Genomic DNA, 19,922 nt, shown 5'->3' with positions numbered 1-19,922 from the left:
AAGCCCAGCCCTGGCTGAGCCTCTGGGAGCGGGAACAGGCAGTCCTCCCTCTGCCCTCACCACACCTGCCCAGCCTGGGCTCCCTTTGTGAGGTTCGTTGTCTGGCTGGGCTGCGGGTGTGCTCAGCGGCACCCGGTCTCTCCACAGGGTGCCTATTCTGCCTTCGTGTACAGCTATGCCGTGGAGAAGCCCCTGTCTGTGGGACACAAGGTGGCTGGCTACCTCCCCAGCCTCTTCTGGGGCTTCATCACACTGGGCCGGCTCCTCTCCATTCCCATCTCCTCAAGAATGAAGCCGGCCACCATGGTTTTCATCAACGTGGTAAGCAGCTGAATAGCGTCCTCTCTCTTCTGAGAGACCCAGGAGAAGCCTTCTTATCCTGGCCCCTACCCCAGGACGTTTGCCCAGGCCTGCACTCTGCCAGCCGGATGGGAACTCAGGAGTAGAGGGAAGAGAGGAGAGAGAGGATGACGAGGAAGGGGTGGGAGCCTGGGAGGTGAAGCCTACCTGTGTGACCATGAAAAGTCCCTTCCCCTCTCTGGGCCACTGATCTTATACCCTTAAAACGTAAAAGGAAAGGTCTGTAGGAGGTGCTGGCTGCAGTGTGTGGAGCCCATCCCAGCCAACAACCAGCCATGAGCGTGAGGAAAGCCAGTGCTGGCCCTGGTCCTCCTGTGTTTACCTTGGTGCCCAGCTGCTCAGAGCCCTCCAGTCAGTGGAAAGCTGTGGAGGCCAGGGATCCCGCAACCTTCGGAATCACCACCTCTGGGCTGGGGCCTGGGGATTTGCATTTTGTAGCTCCCCTAGGTGATTTTTTTTTTTTTTTTTTGAGATAGGGTCTCCCTCTGTCACCCAGGATGGAGCACAGTGGTGTAATCTCAGCTGACTGCAACCTCTGTCTCCCAGGTTCAAGTGATTCTCCTGCCTCAGCCTCCCAAGTAACTGAGATTACAGGTGCCTACCACCATGCCTGGCTAATTTTTGTATTTTTAATGGTGATGGGGTTTCACCACGTTGGCCAGGCTGGTCTTGAACTCCTGACCTCTCAGGTGATCCACCCGCCTCGGCCTCCCAAAGTGCTGGGATTACAGGAGTAAGCCACTCTGCCTAGCCCTAGGTGATTGCTAAGTAGGCAGGACATGGAGGATGACCTTCAAGGAACTGATCTGCCTAGGAGGCAGGAGGTCTGGGCCTGAGCAGTGGGTTAAGACTCTTGCCTTGGTGTCCATCCACGTCACCATCCATGACACAGGGGTCCACATTATAGACTCCTGCCAAATCGTCTAGTCCAACCTCCCATCAGGCTTGAGCCACCTCTATAACATCCCTTCCAAGGGGTTCACTGTCTGCTTAAATACCTCTAGTAACTGCAACTCACTACCTTTCCAAGTAGCCCAATGAGGGTACTAAGCCCAGGTAAGAAAGCATTTCCTCGGTTGAATTTCTAGCAGAGAGGGGGTTTGGACATAATGGTGCAGTTTCAGAGACAAAGATCATGATCCCCAAGAAAGGCCTTTGGATTTGACCTTGTGCCAGTTGACCCTCAAGAAAGAAATTTCAGTTCAATGTAGATGGGAGGTAGATGGTAAACCCAAACTCAAGAGGTTGAGTGTGAGAGGGAGATGAGCAGTGGAGGAATTTGCATTTCTCTTTGTAAATATTTTTGAGTTGAAGGGAGTTGTGTTCTGCAGGACTCGGGGCGGTATGGGCCTGTTTATAGTAGAGGATAAAGGGAGGACACCTATTAGGAGGAGGAGTCTGTGAAAATACCATTGTGAGAGAGTAACTGAGTGAGGAAGGCCCTGACAGAGGGGAGGTGGGATGGAGAGCGGAAGTGGAGGAAGCTCTACGCTCAGCAAGAAGGAAGGCCCCTGTCGACGGAGCTGGGGCAAAACGATGTCAAAGGGGAAAGGCTCCAGAAGAGGAAGGGCACAGACATGGTTGCCAGCCCTGGCTTCCTTGTCTAGGTCAGACACAAGGCCAATTGCTAAGACAGAGGAGAGTGGGTGGAAATCTGGGTTTGGGAAAATAAAGGTCTGAAGCATCCATATGTGTTAGGCATTGCCCATAGACACTCACCTGGAGTGCTGGGTTTTAAAAAGGAAAATCAGGTTCCTGGGCCCAACCCAGACTGAGTGAATCCGAATGTCCAGGAGGAGGCATAGCAATCTATATATTAAACAAATGCCCCAGGGGAATTACATCATCCAGCAAGCTTAGGAAAACACTGTCCTAGAACAAGTGACTCCCAAATACATTAGATTCACTGGAGCTGCTTTTTGAAAATAGGATCATGAAAAGGCCAGGCGTGGTGGCTCACACCTGTAATCCCAGAACTTTGGGAGGCCAAGGCAGGTGGATCACGAGGTCAGGAGTTCGAGACCAGCCTGACCAACATGGTGATACCCCATCTCTACTAAAAATACAAAAACTAGCTGGGCGTGGTGGCGCCTGTCTGTAATCCCAGCTACTCAGGAGGGTGAGGCAGGAGAATCGCTTGAACCTAGCAGGCAGAGGTTGCAGTGAGCTGAGATGGCGCCACTGCCCTCCAGCCTAAGTGACAGAGCAAGACTTCATCTCAAAAAAAAAAAGAGAGAGAGAAAATAGGATCATGGACCCCTACCCCAGAGATTCTAATTTAGGAGGTGTGGAGAGAAGCCTGGGCCTCTGGGTTGTTTTGGAAGCTTTCCAGGTGCTTTTGTGGGCACCCTGTTGGGGAACTGCAGCTGAGTGGCCCTGAGCAAGCCTCTCCTGTGTAGATGCGAAGTGCCTGTGTCATATTCACTGTGACTACTTCTGAGTGTTCCTCTCTAGGTTAAATTAATGGCCACCCTGTTCTCAGCATTCTCCTGGAGCTCAACAGCTACTTCCTGACTTAGTATGTTTGTGCTGTGTGCAAAGCCCTGCTGCAAACTGCAGGCCGCCAAGTTCTGGAAGACAAGGTTCTTGCTTTCAGGGAGCTTACGGCCGGCCAGAGGAGGGCAGTGTGCCCCAGCACAGATGGAGGGTGAGGGGGTGTAGGCAGTGGGGATGCAGGCTCAGTACCAGACTGAGTCACTGGCTGAGGCAGGGGCCACACTGCGTGGGAAGAGAGTTGGTGGAGCTGATAGTTCGCCCTGGTTAGTCTTCTATCACCAAGGCTAAAATAAGACTTGGGTGTCTTTCAAACTTCCCCAAATCTAGGGATTTTCAGGGTGACAGTCTTTGAGGCATGGCTGGAAATGCATGTGGTTTGTACGGGGTAGCCAGGTGGAAGAAGAGGAGCAGGAGTGGCGGCTTCCAAACCCCAGCATCTGTCCCAAGCTCCTAAGTTGAACACTGAATATCAAGAAGGTGCCAGCCCCTGAAGGCAGGAGGTGAGCAGGCCTGGCTGAAGTTAAAAGGCCCGTGTTCAAAGGCCTGGGTTAGCGGGTAGGAGGCTAACTTGGGGGGAGCATGGTAGGCAGGGTGGGGGATGGGGAGCAGAGAGAGATGAGGATGGGGAAATAAACAGGGGCTACATCCTCAGGGTTTTGTAAGCCGGGCTTTGAATTTTATTCTAAATGGGCAGGAAGCCAGTAGGTTTTAAGCAGGTCTGCATTGCATTTTCTTTTTTTCTTTTTATTTTTTTGCATCTCACAGATACATTTATTCATGTTATGAAGTAAACGGCACTTATACAGGTGTCCCGTGATGTTTCACATTTCCATCTAACATAGCTTGCATTGCATTTTTAAAATTTATTATTATTTTTTTTTTTAGAGAGACAGGGTCTCACTATGTTGCCCAGGCTGATCTCAAACTCCTGGGCCCAAGCGATCCTTCCTGCCTCAGCCTACCAAAGTGGTAGAATTAGACAGGAGCCACCATCTCCAGCCACTTGCACTGCATTTTAAAAGTGCACTCCAGTGTGGAAGAACAGACTGTAGCTGGCAAGAGTCAAACACGGACTGTCTGTTATTGTAGTCCAGGCGCAAGAGGAAGGCGGCTGGGATGGGGTGGTCTGGATGGATCTGGAGCAGTACAAGGATCGAACATGTTTTTTGAGATGGTGTGGACAGGACGTGTTGCTGACCCAGGTGTGGGACGTAAGGAAAGGAGGAATCAAGGACGTTAGACACAGGACTTGAGCAACTGCATGACTGGGATGCCCTCACTTGATGTGAGCAGGAGTAGGATTGGCAGAGGAAATTAAAAGTCCAGTTTGGGCCACATGGTTAGTCATCCAGGGACTGACTATATCCAAGGGGCAGCTTTAGGTGCAAGTCCAGAGTCCTGGACACAGCTCATGGCTAGAGGGATAGATGTAAGCGTGCCTGCTGTAGAGGCAGGTGAAATGTGGAGCAGGGCACTGCGGATATGAAAGAGCCAGAATAGAATCCTGGGCCACCCCAACATTGAGAGAGTGAACAGAGGGGAAAGCAAGAACAAATGGATCTCAGGGACCATGTTCCATGCCAAAGAAAGACATGACCTTTGGAACCATAGTTATGCTATGACTTTCATATTTTTACTGCATGAAAGAAGTCTTTTGTCTTTCCATTTCCATTGTGAAGGGAATGTGTTTCTCTCCTTCAGCCACTGTTTTGTGGCTGATCCCTCCAGGGCTGCTAGAGGAGTGCAAAGGCCTCAAGGATCAGGAGCATTGGCTTTGATTTTCCAATCGGAGCAACTCTCCCAGGATCAGCTCCCAACTCTGAAAGTCTTTTCCTTTCTGCATGCCCAGAAGTGGCAGGTTTGGGAGCTGGATGAGATTTCTTGCCTGGCTCTATAGTCTGTACTTACTTTTTTAAGAAACAGATGTCTTAGTCCAGGAGATTTTTACCTCAAAGCCATAGGCTGCTATAGAAGATCCTTATCTCCTGAGACGTCTAAGAAAAGCCCAGAGAGAAACACTAGGACTCATATTTGTCTGAAGCACCACAGTTTACAGAGCCCCTTCATTTGTATGATTTCACCACCACTCTTTAGTGTGGCTTTTGTAACTATTCCTATTTTGCAGATTAGGAAGTTAAGAATCAGAGCAATCAACTACTTCCGGGTTCCACAGCTGGTAAAAAACACATCGGGACTTCCACCTGGGTCTTCTGACCCCAAATCTTATGCTGCCTGGGTTTATTCCCAGATACATCTTGCATAGAAGTGACTCAATGCAGACATAAAAATGTGTTTAAAGAACTTAGAAATATGGTTATATTAACAAAAATATGCCTGTGTCACAGAGACCTTTACTGAACTAGAAAGATTTGGCCGGGCATGGGGGCTCATGCCTGTAATCCCAACCCTTTGGGAAGCTGAGGCAGATGGATTGCTTGAGTCCAGGAGTTCAAGACCAGCCTGGGCAACATGGCGAACCCTTTCTCTACTAAAAATACAGAAAATTAGCAGGCGTGGTGGCACATGCCTGTAGTCCCCGCTACTCAGGAGGCTGAGGTGGGAGGAATACTTGAGCCCTGTAGGTCGAGGCTGCAGTGAGCTGAGATCGCACCACTGCACTGCAACTTGGGCAACAGAGTGAGACTCTCTCTCTCAAAAAAAAAAAAAAAAAGGAAAGAAAAGAAAGATTTCTGGGTCTCCAACCATAGGTTGGCATCTGCCCATGGGAATCTGAGCCAAATCTGAGGGTGCCAAGCTGATTGCCACAGCCACTGACCCTCTCCCTGGGTGGCTGGCTAGGATTCCCAGAGGATGGGGCCCTGCCGCCACCACCCCTCTTCCCCTGTTATCTGATGGCTTCCTGTCTGTGCACTCTTGGCTTTTAGGAGAAGAGAAGCAACTTCTCACAAAGAAACAGAGGACTCTCCTACCCCCAGGGCTGGCAGGGCAGAGAGAGCTGATGAAATTGCCTTGGGTGGAGTTCCCGCGGTTACAGATAAGACCTTGGGGACAGGTAGTCCTCAGTCCCCAAACGCTTACGCAGCGTGTACCGTAGCTGTTAGGGGAGATGTCTAGGTGGGAAGATGTCTAGACGGGTGTCTCCTTTCCACGCTTCCTTCCGGATGTCAGAACGGTCCCTGGAACACTGCGGTTCCCGCCTGGTCCACGGGGTGGCGCGCGGGTCACACAGCTGGGCTCCTTGGGCTAGAGAGGAAACGCCAAATCAGGAGACGCCGACTCCTGGCTGTTCCTCACCACCGATGCTCAGCTTTTCGCAATTCCTAACCGCCTCCACCTCTGCCGCGACAGGTTGGCGTGGTGGTGACGTTCCTGGTGCTGCTTATTTTCTCCTACAACGTCGTCTTTCTGTTCGTGGGGACGGCAAGCCTGGGCCTGTTTCTCAGCAGCACCTTCCCCAGCATGCTGGCCTACACCGAGGACTCCCTGCAGTACAAAGGTGAGGGCCGGGCCCGAGCCAGGAGGCGCGCTCTAGCTGGGCGCCGCCGCCTCGCTCTGCCCTGTCTCTCTGTGCTCTTTTTTTATTTTTTAATTTTTTTAAATTTTATTATTATTATACTGTAAGTTTTAGGGTACATGTGCACAACGTGCAGGTTTGTTACATATGTATACATGTGCCATGTTGGTGTGCTGCACCCATTAACTCGTCATTTACATTAGGTATATCTCCTAATGCTATCTCTCCCCCCTCCCCCCACCCCACAACAGTCTCTGGTGTGTGATGTTCCCCTGTGCTCTTCTAGGCCAGCACCATCTCCCAGCGAGAACGCTGCCCTAGCTCCCTGGAGAAATGAACGCCTCCCTCCTGACTTTGGCGGGAGCAGGCCCACAGCGGGGGTGGTTGTGACCCGCTGGGCTCCCTCCGTACAGAATGATCCCCGTAATGATGGGATTGCAGGCCACAGAGAAGTAGTTAAGCTTCTTTTTTCCATCTGCTTTGTCCCCGCCGTTACGTCTGCTGACCTGCAGGTGACATTTTGTGCGATATGCACGTGCTGGAAATGCCAAGTTCAAAGAAAAGCAAAGATGCACAGGAGAAGTTATGGCATAGGAAAGGCATTTTGTAACCTAATTTTCAGTAACAGTACGTGCCTGCCTTGTGGCTGTGGTGGATGTTGTTAGAAACGTGGAGGATTAGAACACTGGCTCCACATCTGGTTTCAGGAGTGACACAGCTTCTTTGATGTCAGAAATCTCTAATTCTCTCGACTAATCTCCCTCCCCTTTCCCTAGCCTCCCAACTGCCTATAGCAAAGAGCTCTTTTTTCAATGAGTTAATTAAAAATAATTATGTTTTGAACATCACCAGAGACGCACTAGAGGCTGGAAAACCAGCATGAAGATGAGCGATTTCTGGCCGGGCGCGGTGGCTCAGGCCTGTAATCCCAGCACTTTGGGAGGCTGAGGCAGGCAGATCACGAGGTCAGGAGATCGAGACTACCCTGGCTAACACAGTGAAACCCTGTCTCTACTAAAAATACAGAAAAATTAGCCGGGCGTGGTGGCAGGTGCCTGTAGTCCCAGCTACTCGGGAGGCTGAGGCAGGAGAATGGCGTGAACCCGGGAGGCAGAGCTTGCAGTGAGCCGAGATCCCACCACTGCACTCCAGCCTGGGTGAAAGAGTGAGACTCCGTCTCAAAAAAAAAAAAAAAAAAAAGATGAGTGATTTCTTTAGAGAGGAGTGGGGGAAGTTGGTGTACAGGGAGAGTCAGGGCAGTTAGAGCTGCACCCAGCAGTTATCCACAGCCTGGATCCTTGAAATCGAAGGATAAGCCCCAGACAATTTTAGCACATAACATCACCATCGGTCGTTAGGAATAAAATCTTTTCTACGATAAACCTGCACACTTTTTGTTTTGTTTTCAAAATGGAATTTTTTTATTATATAAGTCGTATGTGCTCACTGCAAAAACCTCAAACCATAGAAGCATAGTTTAAAGCAGTAAGTGAAAGTAGCTGAAAATAACCCTCTTAGCAGTTCATTTCCTCCCAGATCCCTTCTGAGCTTGTGAGACCATTCTCTGCGCTGTTTAATATTTGTAGTTTAGAAGACAATTCCTGTGAGAGAATGAATTACAGAATCAAGTGTATCTGAGTTTCTTTGGCTTCTGGCTCCTCTGAGTGGGGGCACTACACATCACCTGAGAAACACCCCCAAATCAGGGCATACCTGGTATAAATTCCATTGAATCATGACTCTGAAGAGATCCTGGCCATGGTGAAAACTGAGGGCAGAAAATGCATCAGCCAGTCATCATCCAGGCAGCCCATCACTCACCCATCTTTCTGCTACTCAGGACATCATGCTGGGTCCCACAGGACGTGGCCAAGGAAACACAGCCTCTCCCTGCAGCTTGTCCTAACAACAGGACAGCCACACACCCAGCTTCCACGGGCGAGGGCCCAGGAGCCCTCAGACTCCTCCCTCACCCATCAGTCTCCAAGCCTCAAGGGAATAAATGAAGTAATGAAATGAGGTAGCTATCACATGTCACACAGTACAACTCAAGAGTTTAAGTGACCAACAAATGTTAGAGTTTAATAATGATAAGTGAGGTCGCGTGCAGTGGCTCACGCCTGTAATCCCAGCACTTTGGGAGGCTGAGGCGGGTGGATCACTTGAAGTCAGGGAATTTGGGACCAGCCTGGCCAACACGGTGAAACCCCGTTTCTACTAAAAATACAAAAATTAGCTAGGCGTGGCGGGTGCCTGTAATCCCAGCTACTTGGGAGGCCGAGGCAGGAGAATCGCTTGAACCCAGGAGGCGGAGGTTGCAGTGAGCTGAGATTGCACTCCAGCCTGGGTGACGGAGCAAGACTCCGTCTCAAAAAAAAAAAAAAAGTGATATTGATTGATTCTGCCTGCAAATGATCACTCAAATCCATCCTCTTCATTTCTTACTGTCCCTGCCTAATTTAAGGTCTTTATCTTCATTGACCTGCTTGGACTAGTTAACGGTACCCAGGTTTTTCCAAGTTCTAATCACCTCCATCCCTTCTTTGATGGGTCTTGGCTTGTCTCCTTGTCTTCCGTCTTGCCTCCATCTAACTCAGCTGGCTGAACATTAAAATCACCTGGAGCTCTGGTACCAAAACCCAGTGACTGGGCCTTACCTCTGAGTCTGATGCAACTTGTCCAGAGTTGCTGGGTGATTCTAACGTGCAGCTAGAGGTGAGGACCATGTACTAAGCCACCCTCCACACGGTAAAACAGGGCTGTGCTTACTTCAGCAGCACATGTACTAAAATTGGACCAACACGGAGATGATGAGCATGGCCCTTGTTCAAGGATGACATGCAAATGTGTGAAGTGTTCCCCCAAAAAAACCAGAAAACAGAGCTGATCACAACCTCCAGATCTACCTATGGAGCATCTTTCTCTCCAGACTTCTCTCTCCCTGCTTCCCCTCCAAACCTGCATTCTAGCCACGAATTACATGCTATTCCCTGATGGCACAAAAACTATTCTGTACCTCCCTACTTTGGCACGTGGTGAACCCTCTGCCTAGAATGTCCTCCCTGCTCCATCTCGCCCCTTTATCTTCCTGCTCTTCCTTCCAGACCCAACTCCAGGAAGTGTCCCCCTCCAGGAAGCTCCTCTGATCCCCACTGGAAAGGTGTGCCTCCCCTTTGTGCCCTTTGATGTTGCCCCTGTCTCTCATGTTTGACCCATCTCAAGACTTTTGTACCTACGTTATCTGCTTCTTCTCCTAGACAACATGACCCTACCAAGGGACACGGGTAAGAGCATGGGCTGTGCAGGCAATAGCACACCTGGCAGTCCTGCCTCCAGAGTTACTGGCTTTATGACCTTGTACAGTTTCATTTCCTTCCCCTCTCTGAGCCTCAATTTTCTCATCTGTAAAATGGGGATGCAAATACCTGCCTTGTAGGATTGTTTTGTGCATCAGAAAAAATGTAAAGCTTTTGACTTAGCATCAAAGCTGGCTCACAGGCACTCAATGTCTTGTTAACTCTTAGTATTCACCTGAGCATCCTCAGTGGTTAGCATAGAACTCAGTGGTCCTCAGTTTTTAAACAAATGAGTGGAACAGACAGATGGGTGCTACTGGAATTCAGGGAAGGGAGTGAGGGGGCAGTGTTGATTTTAACAAAAGTAGCTTCATAGAGGGGATGGGATGTGAGCTGGCCCAGAATCTAGAAAAGCAGAGAGGAAAATGGAAAGGCCTTCCTGGGCAGGGTGGGGCAGTGAACAGAATGAGAGCAAAGGCACAGAGACAAGTCTGAACATAAGCGAGACTGAACGAGCTAGAAGGAATGTGAAGTCCAGAGTAGACAATGATGACAACCATTTTATTAAAAAAAATAGTGTCTACTATGTGTTAGCTGCTGTGCTACTAACAGGCACTGGTTTTTGCCAGTGATCTGTATGACAAGGCATGGCCATCCTTTCCTGGGCTTCCAGCCTAGTGGGGAGAGCTAGCTGGTCAACAGGCAGTGTGGTGAGAGCAGGTGCAGGGTGATATCACAGCACAGAGAAGCAACCCATCCAGGCATGGGGACCAGGGAGGAACGTTACTGATGGAAGTCTAAACTAGGACCTAAAAGATGAATGGGAACCAGCTGGCCAACACGGTGGAACCCCATCTCTACTAAAAATACAAAAATTAGCCAGGTGTGGTGGTGCATGCCTATTATCCCAGCTTCTTGGGAGGCTGAGGCACTGTAGTCCAGCCTGGGCGACAGAGCAAGACTCTGTCTCAAAAAAAAAAAAAAGATGAATGATAATTTACCAGAAAAGAAGAGGAGGAGGAATGTTCAGTGGGGAGTGAAGGTGTGTGTTGGAGCCTGGAGGTGAGAGTATGCAGGGTGGAGTGGGAGAGAGAAGCCTGAGCCGTTAGCAGGGGCAGAGTCTAAAGGGCCCTGCAAACCACTTGAAAGTCCTTGGCCTTCATCCTGAAGGCAGCGCTGAAGGGCTTGCGCAGAGAGTTGGGCTGGTTTTGAGTTTACTGTGTGCCAGTCCTATGCCGGGCTTTTGGCATGTCTTATGTCAGAGTTACCCACACGGTAACTCTGTGAAGGAGGTGTGATGCTCATCTTACAGAGAAGGAATCCAAGGCCTAGAGAAGTTAGAGAATTTGTCTAAGGTCACATGGCTAGTAGGTGACAACCTGGGCTTGGAACCCAAGTCTGACTCTGAAGCTTGGGCTCTGAAGGTCTGCGCCACACTGCCAGACTCATCAGGGTGTGTGGCTGGTCAGTGCAATGCCAGGACAGCAGAGACACTAGTCTGCCCGCACCAGAGGGCTAGCCTCAGGATATCAGGAAATCTTTCTAGAAAGGTAGGTAGCAGTCAGAATGGGAATGGCGCTGAATGCCAGGGCTAAGCAAGATGGGATTTACCCTGAGATAGTGATGAGCAATTGAAGGTTTCAGAACAAGGAAAGGACAAAATGACAGTAAGACCTAGGCATTCCCAAAGCAAAGTTACAGGCTCATGTCTGAGAAATCCAAAGTAGTCCTTTCCACCATGCCATCTCCAGAGGTTTCCCAGAAGCAACCTAGGTTTTTTTTTTTTTTTTTTTTTTCTCGTTTTTTTGACAGGGTCTCACTTTGTCATCCAGGCTGGAGTGCAGTGGTGCGATCATGGCTCACTGCAGCCTCCAACTCATGGGCTCAAGGGATCCTCCTACCTTAGCCTCCCAAGTAGCTGGGACTACAGGTGCACACCACCATGCCCAGTTAATTTTTTAAAATTTTACTTTTTGTAGAGACCAAGTCTTGTGATATTGCCCAGACTGGTCTTGAACTCCTGGCCTCAAGAGATCCTCCCACTTCTGACTCCTAAAGTACTGGGATGTGCCTTCCAAAATGCATATGCCACTGTGCCTGGCCAGCAACCTGGATTGTAATGCTGACTTCTATCTCCTTAACTTGCTTTTACCAAACCAAACCTTCTCTTTTTGTTAGGCTGTGCAACCACAGTGCTGGTGACAGGGGCAGGAGTTGGCGAGATGGTGCTACAGATGCTGGTTGGTTCGGTATGTGGGGACCTGTAAGGGAGAGGGGAGCATTTGGGGAGCACTCCTCTGACAGGTGAGAAGATGCAGATAGCCGCCTTCTGAACTTAAACTGTCCCTTTCCTGAGTCTCCAGCAAAGCCAGCAGGGCCCCCTGTGTCGTTGTTACCTGTTTCCGTTTCCAAGCTAGCCCTGAGAGCTTAGCCTCCATATGTGGGATCTGGAGATGTGAACGGATGCATGGAAAAGTCCAAAGCAAACACAAGCCATGTCTGGGAGCAGGGCCAGAGGGGGCCCGTGGGAATGCTGTTTAGCTCTCAGAGCCTGAGATGGGTTGGAACTGCAGTCAGTTCTTTTTCCATCCCTTCGGAACCCACCACTCCCTACCCCACCTTTCACAGCCTCTGGCCGCCCTACAGAGGGCCCAGCTTCCTGCTCAACTCCTGCCCTGACCAAGAGGGCCAACTCTTCCAGTTCTATTCAAATCTACCCGTTTCATTTATTTACCAGGAAAAAATAAAATAAAACCTAACATCTACTTTTTATTGAATACTATAATGTAGATATTACTCCCCTTTTTACAACAGAGGATACGGAAACTCAGATGAATTTAGCAACTTGCCCTAGGTCAGTCACACTTCTAGAAACTGACAGGACCTCATATCTAGATCTTTCAGCCTCCAAAATCTCCCTCATTGTGACTCCATTCTCCTTTCCTCCTCTTTTGCCCTGCTGGAGGGAGGGGAAGAGCTGCATCTCACCATACCCTCCTCATTGAAATGACGTCACGTCTGGGACTTGCTTTAGCGTAACCTAGTGCAGAAAAGAAGTGCAAGACCACTGATGAAACCGGTGCTGACTGCTAAAGTTGAGTGATGGGTTCATTGGAGCTCCATATACTACTTTAACATGTTTTAAATTCTCATAATAAAAGATTAAAACAATATATCCTCAGCAAAGTTGTGGTTTCTATACCCAAAGTTCTTATGGGTATAGAAACACTTAGTATGACTGGAGTTTCAGTGATGATAGAGATTGTCAGAAGGTTCCAGAACACAGAGCTGCAAGGGACTGCAGGGGGTCACCAGGTCCAGTCCCTGCCTTAGAGCAGGACTTCTGCCTTCTCCAGACACATCAACTTGAAACAAGGCCAAAGCCTCCCTCCTCCCCGTGATTCCATCTCTTGGTGTGACGGGCCTCAACTTAGCTGAAAAACCAGCCAAGGATGGAGAAGGCTGCTTCCTCCGATACGCCTTCCACATGAAGTTTTAATGGTCTGTCTCTCTGTGTTTTCCCCTTTGGCAGATATTCCAGGCTCAGGGCAGCTATAGTTTCCTGGTCTGTGGCGTGATCTTTGGTTGTCTGGCTTTTACCTTCTATATCTTGCTCCTGTTTTTCCACAGGATGCACCCTGGACTCCCATCAGGTAAGGAAAGAATCTGTTTCTACACAAGAGGAGGAAAACAGAGCCAGGGTCGGGGGGCGGGGGAGCGGGAGATGCTATGGATCTTAACGTGCCAGAAACGCTGCTCTGTTCCAAGTAAAATGCAAGGAAATGTTTATTTTTCTACAGCTTCCTTTTCCTCTCTTCCTGCTTTCCATACGATTGTCTGCGCTGGACTCTTAAGATAGGCGAGAGCTGGGTCGGCTGACTCATGGTTTCTCCATTAGCAGAGGGGCATGGATTGTGAACTTGGCTTCCTGCATCCCACCATGCCATGGAACCATGAGCCAAGAATCTCTTTCCAGCCTGTTCAGGGAACTGAAAGGCAGAGCCCGACTCCTTGGCTGGAACTCAGCCCAACGGCCTAATTGGCCATCTCTTTGCAGTTCAGGATTTTGATTCTAGTCCAAATCTTTTTTTCAAAAAGAAGTCCTTCAGGCCAAGTAGCAAAGAAAGGCTCCTTCAGGGCAGAGACACCTCCTAAGAATAGTCTCCCTTCTAGAGACCCCAGGCAGGGGGAGTGCCAAAGCTATTTTCATAACCCTGAGCCCTTACCTGCCCTTTTGCCCACTGCTTTCAAAGTGCCCAGGGACTGCATCGGCTGTGTGCAAAGCCAGTTCTTAAGAGAAGGTGCCCAGGCGGAGACTTTGTCCTCTCTATAAAAAGCAAAATCATCACAAAAAGACTAAAGGAACAGGCATTCACCATCCGCTCTCAGTGGGTGAACATATCTACGCTCTAAACACTCAGTACAAAGGCCCAGAAGGAAAGGCGGCCCCCAAAACAGCACTAACTATAGCTTCACTTCTGAGACAGCAGTACTGGTTGCACACAGTGCAGAGTTTCATTTAAGACCTACATTCAATTAATATTTGCTGAATATTAAATGAATAACACTTAATGGGCTCCTTATTCGTGGGAGACAGACACATTCCCCAAGCCCTAGACAGTAGTCTCAGGAAACTGCCTCTACCAACTGTTCGCCAGAACTAGGGGGTCTGACTTTTCACTTTGCTCCCCCTAGAGCCACAGAATGGCAGAGAAACAAACAGCCTGGGTAAGCTCTCAGAATGAATCATCGCTGCAACTCATCAGAGCTGCTGAAACATGCTACCTGTTTTTTTGTTTGTTTGTTTGTTTGTTTTGTAGTTCCTACCCAAGACAGATCAATTGGAATGGAAAACCCTGAGTGCTACCAGAGGTAAAACTGGGTGAAGGAGGCAAGAGAAGACTTTCAGCCTCTTGATCACCAGCACGACCATACTGTTTCAGAAAGCTGGGTGGTGGTGGAGGCACTCTCTCAATGACTATTCAAGTCTTCTCCACTAAAACTTGGTTGGGTAGAGGAAATTAAATTGAGTCCTGGTACCTGGTCAAAATCATTAGAAGTTTACCTGGCTTCTCAAGTTATCTTCTTCCCTGGTTCAGACTGTTGGTAAGAGCTGTCCAGATACCCAGATGGGAAGGACGGAGACAGCCACGCACTTCACTCCATTTGTCACCTCATGCATGGACCATACTCTGGGTTTGAGATCATTCTTCATTGAAGTTTGTAAAAATAGGTTGAAATTGTAAAGCTCCATGATCATTGCTATATGTAGATATATTTCAATTTAAGCAAAACAAGCTGCAAGTTATTCCCTGGCATGCTCAAGGGGTTTTTGTGCTTTTCACTTAATAATCCAAAGTCCCTTAAATTCCTGCTGCAGACATCAATAGCTTATCTATATTCTCAAACACCAAAAGGGAAAGTTGAATCTTGCTCTCTTTGGTATACTAATGTAGTGGTATGCTAAGCTAGCTCATACCAGCTTAGAAAAGCTGATTGTAAAATTTTCATTTTGACAGCTGGTTATTAAATGCAGCCATTATTAAAAATCAAATCATACAAACTTTAAATCAATTACATTTAAAACAAAGGTAATAAATATTCAAAGCATATCACTTCCTAATTTTATCTTGATGCTCTTGAGGTAATTTACGTCCATAGTACCTGTGTGGTGGAATTACTATGTATGATGGTGTGCTACTGTGCACCTTGTCCCAACCCCACTCTTGGTGATAGCATGTTGGTAGCTTGAAATCAGCCAGGTGGGAGTATTACCATGGACACTGGCAAAAGCTACAGATCCCAGAGAGCCAGTGGTTAAACATTTACCAGCATACCACTGCTAGTAATCAAGGCTAACTGGTCCAGAAATCGCCCGGGAGAATGAAATGGATGTTCCATTTTTCTCTACTGACATTGACTAGCATATAAAAGGTATAGAAACAGCACGAAGACTTTCTGAAAATACCTAATGAAAATTTTACATCTTTTTTTTGTTTTTGAGACGGAGTCTCACTCTGTTGCCAGGCTGGAATGCAGTGGCGTGATCTCGGCTCACTGCAACCTCCGCCTCCCAGTTTCAAGCGATTCTCCTGCCTGAGCCTCCCGAGTACCTGGGACTACAGGCGCATGCCATCACACACAGCTAATTTTTTGTATTTTTAGTAGAGACGGGATTTCACCGTGTTAGCCAGGATGGTCTTGATCTCCTGACCTCATGATCTGCCCGCCTCGGCCTCCCAAAGTGCTGGGATTACAGGCGTGAGCCACTGCACCCAGCCAAAAATTTTACACCTTTTATAGAGGGAAAAAACTCTTTATACCATGGCAAGGCCTTTTCTTTCACAAAAAGCTGGGCCTACTGAACAATTCAAGCTGTGCAGTAGTAGACTGAAATAGGATTTGTTGAGGAGTTACAGCTCCTGTCCAGAGCAAATCCTATAGTGATACAATGAGAATGTAAACTTGCCAGCTTAGACAGGGATCAGTCCTGAGACTGCTGGCAGTGGCAAATGGCTATCAGAGTAACTGTATAATGGTTTCGCCTGCACTTTCTCTATGTATATACAAATGTACATGTATAAATATAAAAATCAAGTGATCATGGTTCTCGGTAACTTGTCCCAAGTGCTGTGATTCACACGCCTGACACTAAAAGGTTCTTCCTGGTCCAGTCAGCCAGCTGTGACCACCAGCAGCACAGCTGAGTGCTGAGAATCTGGCTGGAAAGAGAAACGTGGCTCAAGCACTGGCTCACCTTCGAGCTGTGTGGCCCCGGGAAGGTTACTGAGGCTCTTTCAACCTCACTTTTCACATGTAAAACGGCATTTCTAAAAGTACCTACCCTACCTCAAAGGAATTCTGAAAAAATTAAGTGAATTTGTGTAAAGCACTCACAATATGCCTGACACAGAAACTGCTTAATAAATGTTAGTAATTTTTAAAACCTCCTCATAAGCAGCTTAGAAATTATTCATGTTTGGTACGTATTTATTGCCAAGTCAAGCAGATCCAACTTTTTTGAAAACTGGTGGTCTAGGAGTATAGTTTTAATTATGTTTGTAAATACTCAAAAGTATTAGATGCCGGTCTAATTTAAATACAGTCTGACTGTAGCGAGTAACTCACCTGGGCAATGAAAAAGCAGTTGAATTTTTCTTGTGGTTTTTCAAGAAAATATCCTTTTTATACAGACTTAGAAAGAAGAATCAATGGCTATATCGAAGTTGATTGTGACTAATTTGTTAATACAGAAAACAACATTAACACAAATCTAAGAGTACCTTTCCTAAAATAAAATATTTAAACTTATTAAGTGTGTTATCCATTATGAAAAACAATTGATCCTCTTGTATAAACTCAGAAACAAATGGCCTGATGTTCCCCAGAGGCAGGTCTCTCTCATACTATAAGTTAATATGGCTTGTATTTTAGAAGAAAGAAAACCGTCTCACAAGGGAAACTGAATTTTTTTTAAAAAGAAAAATAAATAAATAAAGAACCTCTCGTAGCAGGGCTGAGTGCCACTATTCCCTATTACATAAAATCAGAATAAGGAAAAGGCAGATCGATTCTTACACCACACGCTTCTCAGTTACACAAGTAGGCCTTTCTTCCTCATCTTCCTTTCAGGAATTTGGACATTTCAGAATCCTGTGGAATCACCCTGTTCCCAGATTTTCCTCTGCTACTTGTATATGGAAATCTAACCCATCGGGCACATCTGATTCACTAAAAGAACACAGTGACATAGAGTTCTTTTAGAGTGAATTTCATTTATTCAGTCAAAAAGGATTTGTTAAGCACCTGCTATGTTAAAGGCACTAATCTAGGTACAGACATACAGTGGTGACTGAGACAGAAGTCCCTGCCTCACAGGGATTATGCCGCAGGTGAAGACATACATACAGACAGCAAACAAATACTACACATAACATGCCACAGGGTGAGGGGTAATATAGCACCATAAAGAAACATACAGCAGGGAAGGGGGATGGGAATAGGGAATGTCAAGAGATGCTCTGGGGCCAGGCACAGTGGCTCACGCCTATAATCCCAACACTTTGGGAGGCTGAGGCAGGTGGATCCCCTGAGATCAGGAGTTCAAGACCAGCCTGGCCAACATGGCAAAACCCTGTCTCTACTAAAAATACAAAGTTTAGCTGGGCGTGGTGGTGCACACCTGTAATCTGTAATCCCAGCTACTGGGGAGGCTGAGGTGGGAGAATTGCTTGAACCCGGGAGGTGGAGGTTACAGTAAGCTGAGATTGTGCCACTGCACTCCAGCCTGGGTGACAGGGTGAGGCTCTGTCTCAAAAAAAAAAAAAAAAAAAAAAAAAAAAAAGTTGCTCTGGAAGGCCTTTCTAAGGAGGTCCTATTTGTGTAGAAAACTAAATGAAATGTGGGACCAAGCTATCCAAGTACGTGAAAACATCCCATCAGGCAGGGGGCACAGCAAGTACAAGAGCCTTAGGCTGGAATATGCTTATGGTATTGAAAGAACAGCAAGTAGGCTAGTGTGGCTCAACTGCAGTGGGGAAGAGTCACACGGAACAAGTGGGAGTGGTTGCTAGAGGCGGGATCATACAAGCCATGGTATGTGTAGAGGTTTTTTTGAGTGATGTAAGATGACCGGGAGAGTTGTGAGCAGACAAGCGACACGATCTGATTTACATATCTAAAGTATCACTGATTACTATGGAAAAGAGACTGTGGGGCAAGCATGGAATTGGGAAGACCACCTGGGTACTACTGCAATAGACTGAAGAAATAATGGTGGCTTGGAAACGTAGATAGCAACGGAAGTGGTGAAAGTGATTGGATGCAAGCAACATTTTGAAGGTGAAACTGACAGAATTTGCTGATGGATTGGGTGTAGGGTGAGAAAGATAAGAATCAAGGATGGGCTGGGAACGGTGGCTCACGCCTGTAATCCCAGCACTTTGGGAGGCCAAGGCAGATGGATCACCTGAGGTCAGGAGTTCAAGACCAGACTGGCTAACATGGCAAAACCCTGTCTCTACTAAAAATACAAAAATTAGCTGGGTGTGGTGGCAGATGCCTGTAATCCCAACTACTCGGGAGGCTGAAGCAGGAGAATTGGTTGAACCTGGGAGGCAGAGGTTGCAGTGAAGCGAGATCACGCCATTGCACACCAGCCTGGGTGACAAGAGTGAAACTCTGTCTCAAAAAAACAAACAAAAAAAGAATCAAGGATGACCTGAAGGAATCTGACCTAAGTAACTGGGTATTGATGAAGTCATTTAACTCTGGAAGGCCATGGGGAGACATTCAGAGTTCTATTTTGGACATGATCATCTTATGATGCAATCTTGGATGTCAAGAAGGCTGTTAGATATAGAAGTCTAGAGTTTAAAAGAGAAGTCAAGGCTGAAGATACAAATTTTGTGGTCACATAAAGTATTTAAAGTCATGGGACTAAAATGACACAAGCTAGGGAGTGAATGTAGAGATGGTCAGATTGAGCCCTGGGATTCTTCAACATCTAGAGTTTTAGAAAAAGAACAAGTCCCAGCAGAGCACATGAGAGAAGCCAGAGAAATAGGAAGTTCAGGAGAAAATGTGGTTTCCTGGAGGGCACATGAAGTGTATCTCAAGAAGGCGTAAGTAATCAGTGCTGCCAAGAGGTCCAATGAACACCGAATGTCAACCACCAGATGTGGCAACATGTAAGGTAATATGACCTTGAAGAAGGTAGTTTTGGTTAATTATGGTGACATATTCAAAACATATGGTGGTGGCTCATGCCTGTAATCTCAGTGCTTTGGGAGGCCATGGTGGGAGGATCATTTAAGCCCTGAAGTTTGAGGCTGCAGTGAGCCACGACTGTGCCATTGCACTTCAGCCTGGGTGACAGCAAGGCTGACCCCAAAACAAAAGGGAACCATCCAATGGACTCCTTAACACCAATGCTTGTCAGTTGACTGGCACAGCTGTTTGAGTTTGCTTTTTTTTTTTTTTTTTTTTGAGATGGAGTTTCACTCTCATTGCCCAGGCTGGAGTGCAATGGCACGATCTTGGCTCACTGCAACCTCCGCCTCCCAGGTTCGAGCGGTTCTCCTGTTTCAGCCTCCCCAGTAGCTGGGATTACAGGCACGTGCCACCACGCCCAGCTAATTTTGTATTTTTAGTAGAGACAGGGTTTCACCTGTTGGTCAGGCTAGTCTCCAACTCCTGACCTCTGGTGATCTGCCTGCTTCGGCCTCCCAAAGTGCTGGGATTACAGGTGTGAGCCACTGCGCCTAGCCCACTCCTGTTTCATTTAATAAAATGAA

The 19,922-nt window shown here is 47.6% G+C and overlaps 2 protein-coding genes and 1 non-coding gene across 3 annotated transcripts in view; all 3 read left to right on the top strand.

Moving 5' to 3' along the window:
* MFSD4A (major facilitator superfamily domain containing 4A) overlaps window positions 1-16,938 on the top strand; it is a 37,168-nt gene extending 20,230 nt beyond the window's left edge. Inside the window, exons 4-8 of the mRNA XM_032137485.2 lie at window positions 148-321; window positions 6,166-6,313; window positions 11,806-11,876; window positions 13,160-13,280; window positions 14,448-16,938. Coding sequence (XP_031993376.1) covers window positions 148-321; window positions 6,166-6,313; window positions 11,806-11,876; window positions 13,160-13,280; window positions 14,448-14,503 — 570 coding nt within the window. The 3' untranslated portion in view covers window positions 14,504-16,938. The remainder of the gene's footprint in view (window positions 1-147; window positions 322-6,165; window positions 6,314-11,805; window positions 11,877-13,159; window positions 13,281-14,447) is intronic.
* Window positions 1-19,922, top strand: part of RHEX (regulator of hemoglobinization and erythroid cell expansion) — a 919,952-nt gene that overhangs the window by 448,889 nt on the left and 451,141 nt on the right. The gene's annotated exons all lie outside the window — the stretch shown is intronic.
* Window positions 9,093-9,199, top strand: LOC116458122 (U6 spliceosomal RNA). Its single transcript, XR_004245198.1, has one exon. It is a non-coding gene; the product is annotated as a U6 spliceosomal RNA (small nuclear RNA).

Source organism: Hylobates moloch, unplaced genomic scaffold, assembly GCF_009828535.3.
Source record: "Hylobates moloch isolate HMO894 unplaced genomic scaffold, HMol_V3 SCAFFOLD_18, whole genome shotgun sequence".
Classification (NCBI taxonomy): domain Eukaryota; kingdom Metazoa; phylum Chordata; class Mammalia; order Primates; family Hylobatidae; genus Hylobates; species Hylobates moloch.
The sequence above is the reverse complement of the archived record's forward strand: the minus strand, read 5'-3'. Positions and strand labels throughout refer to the sequence as shown.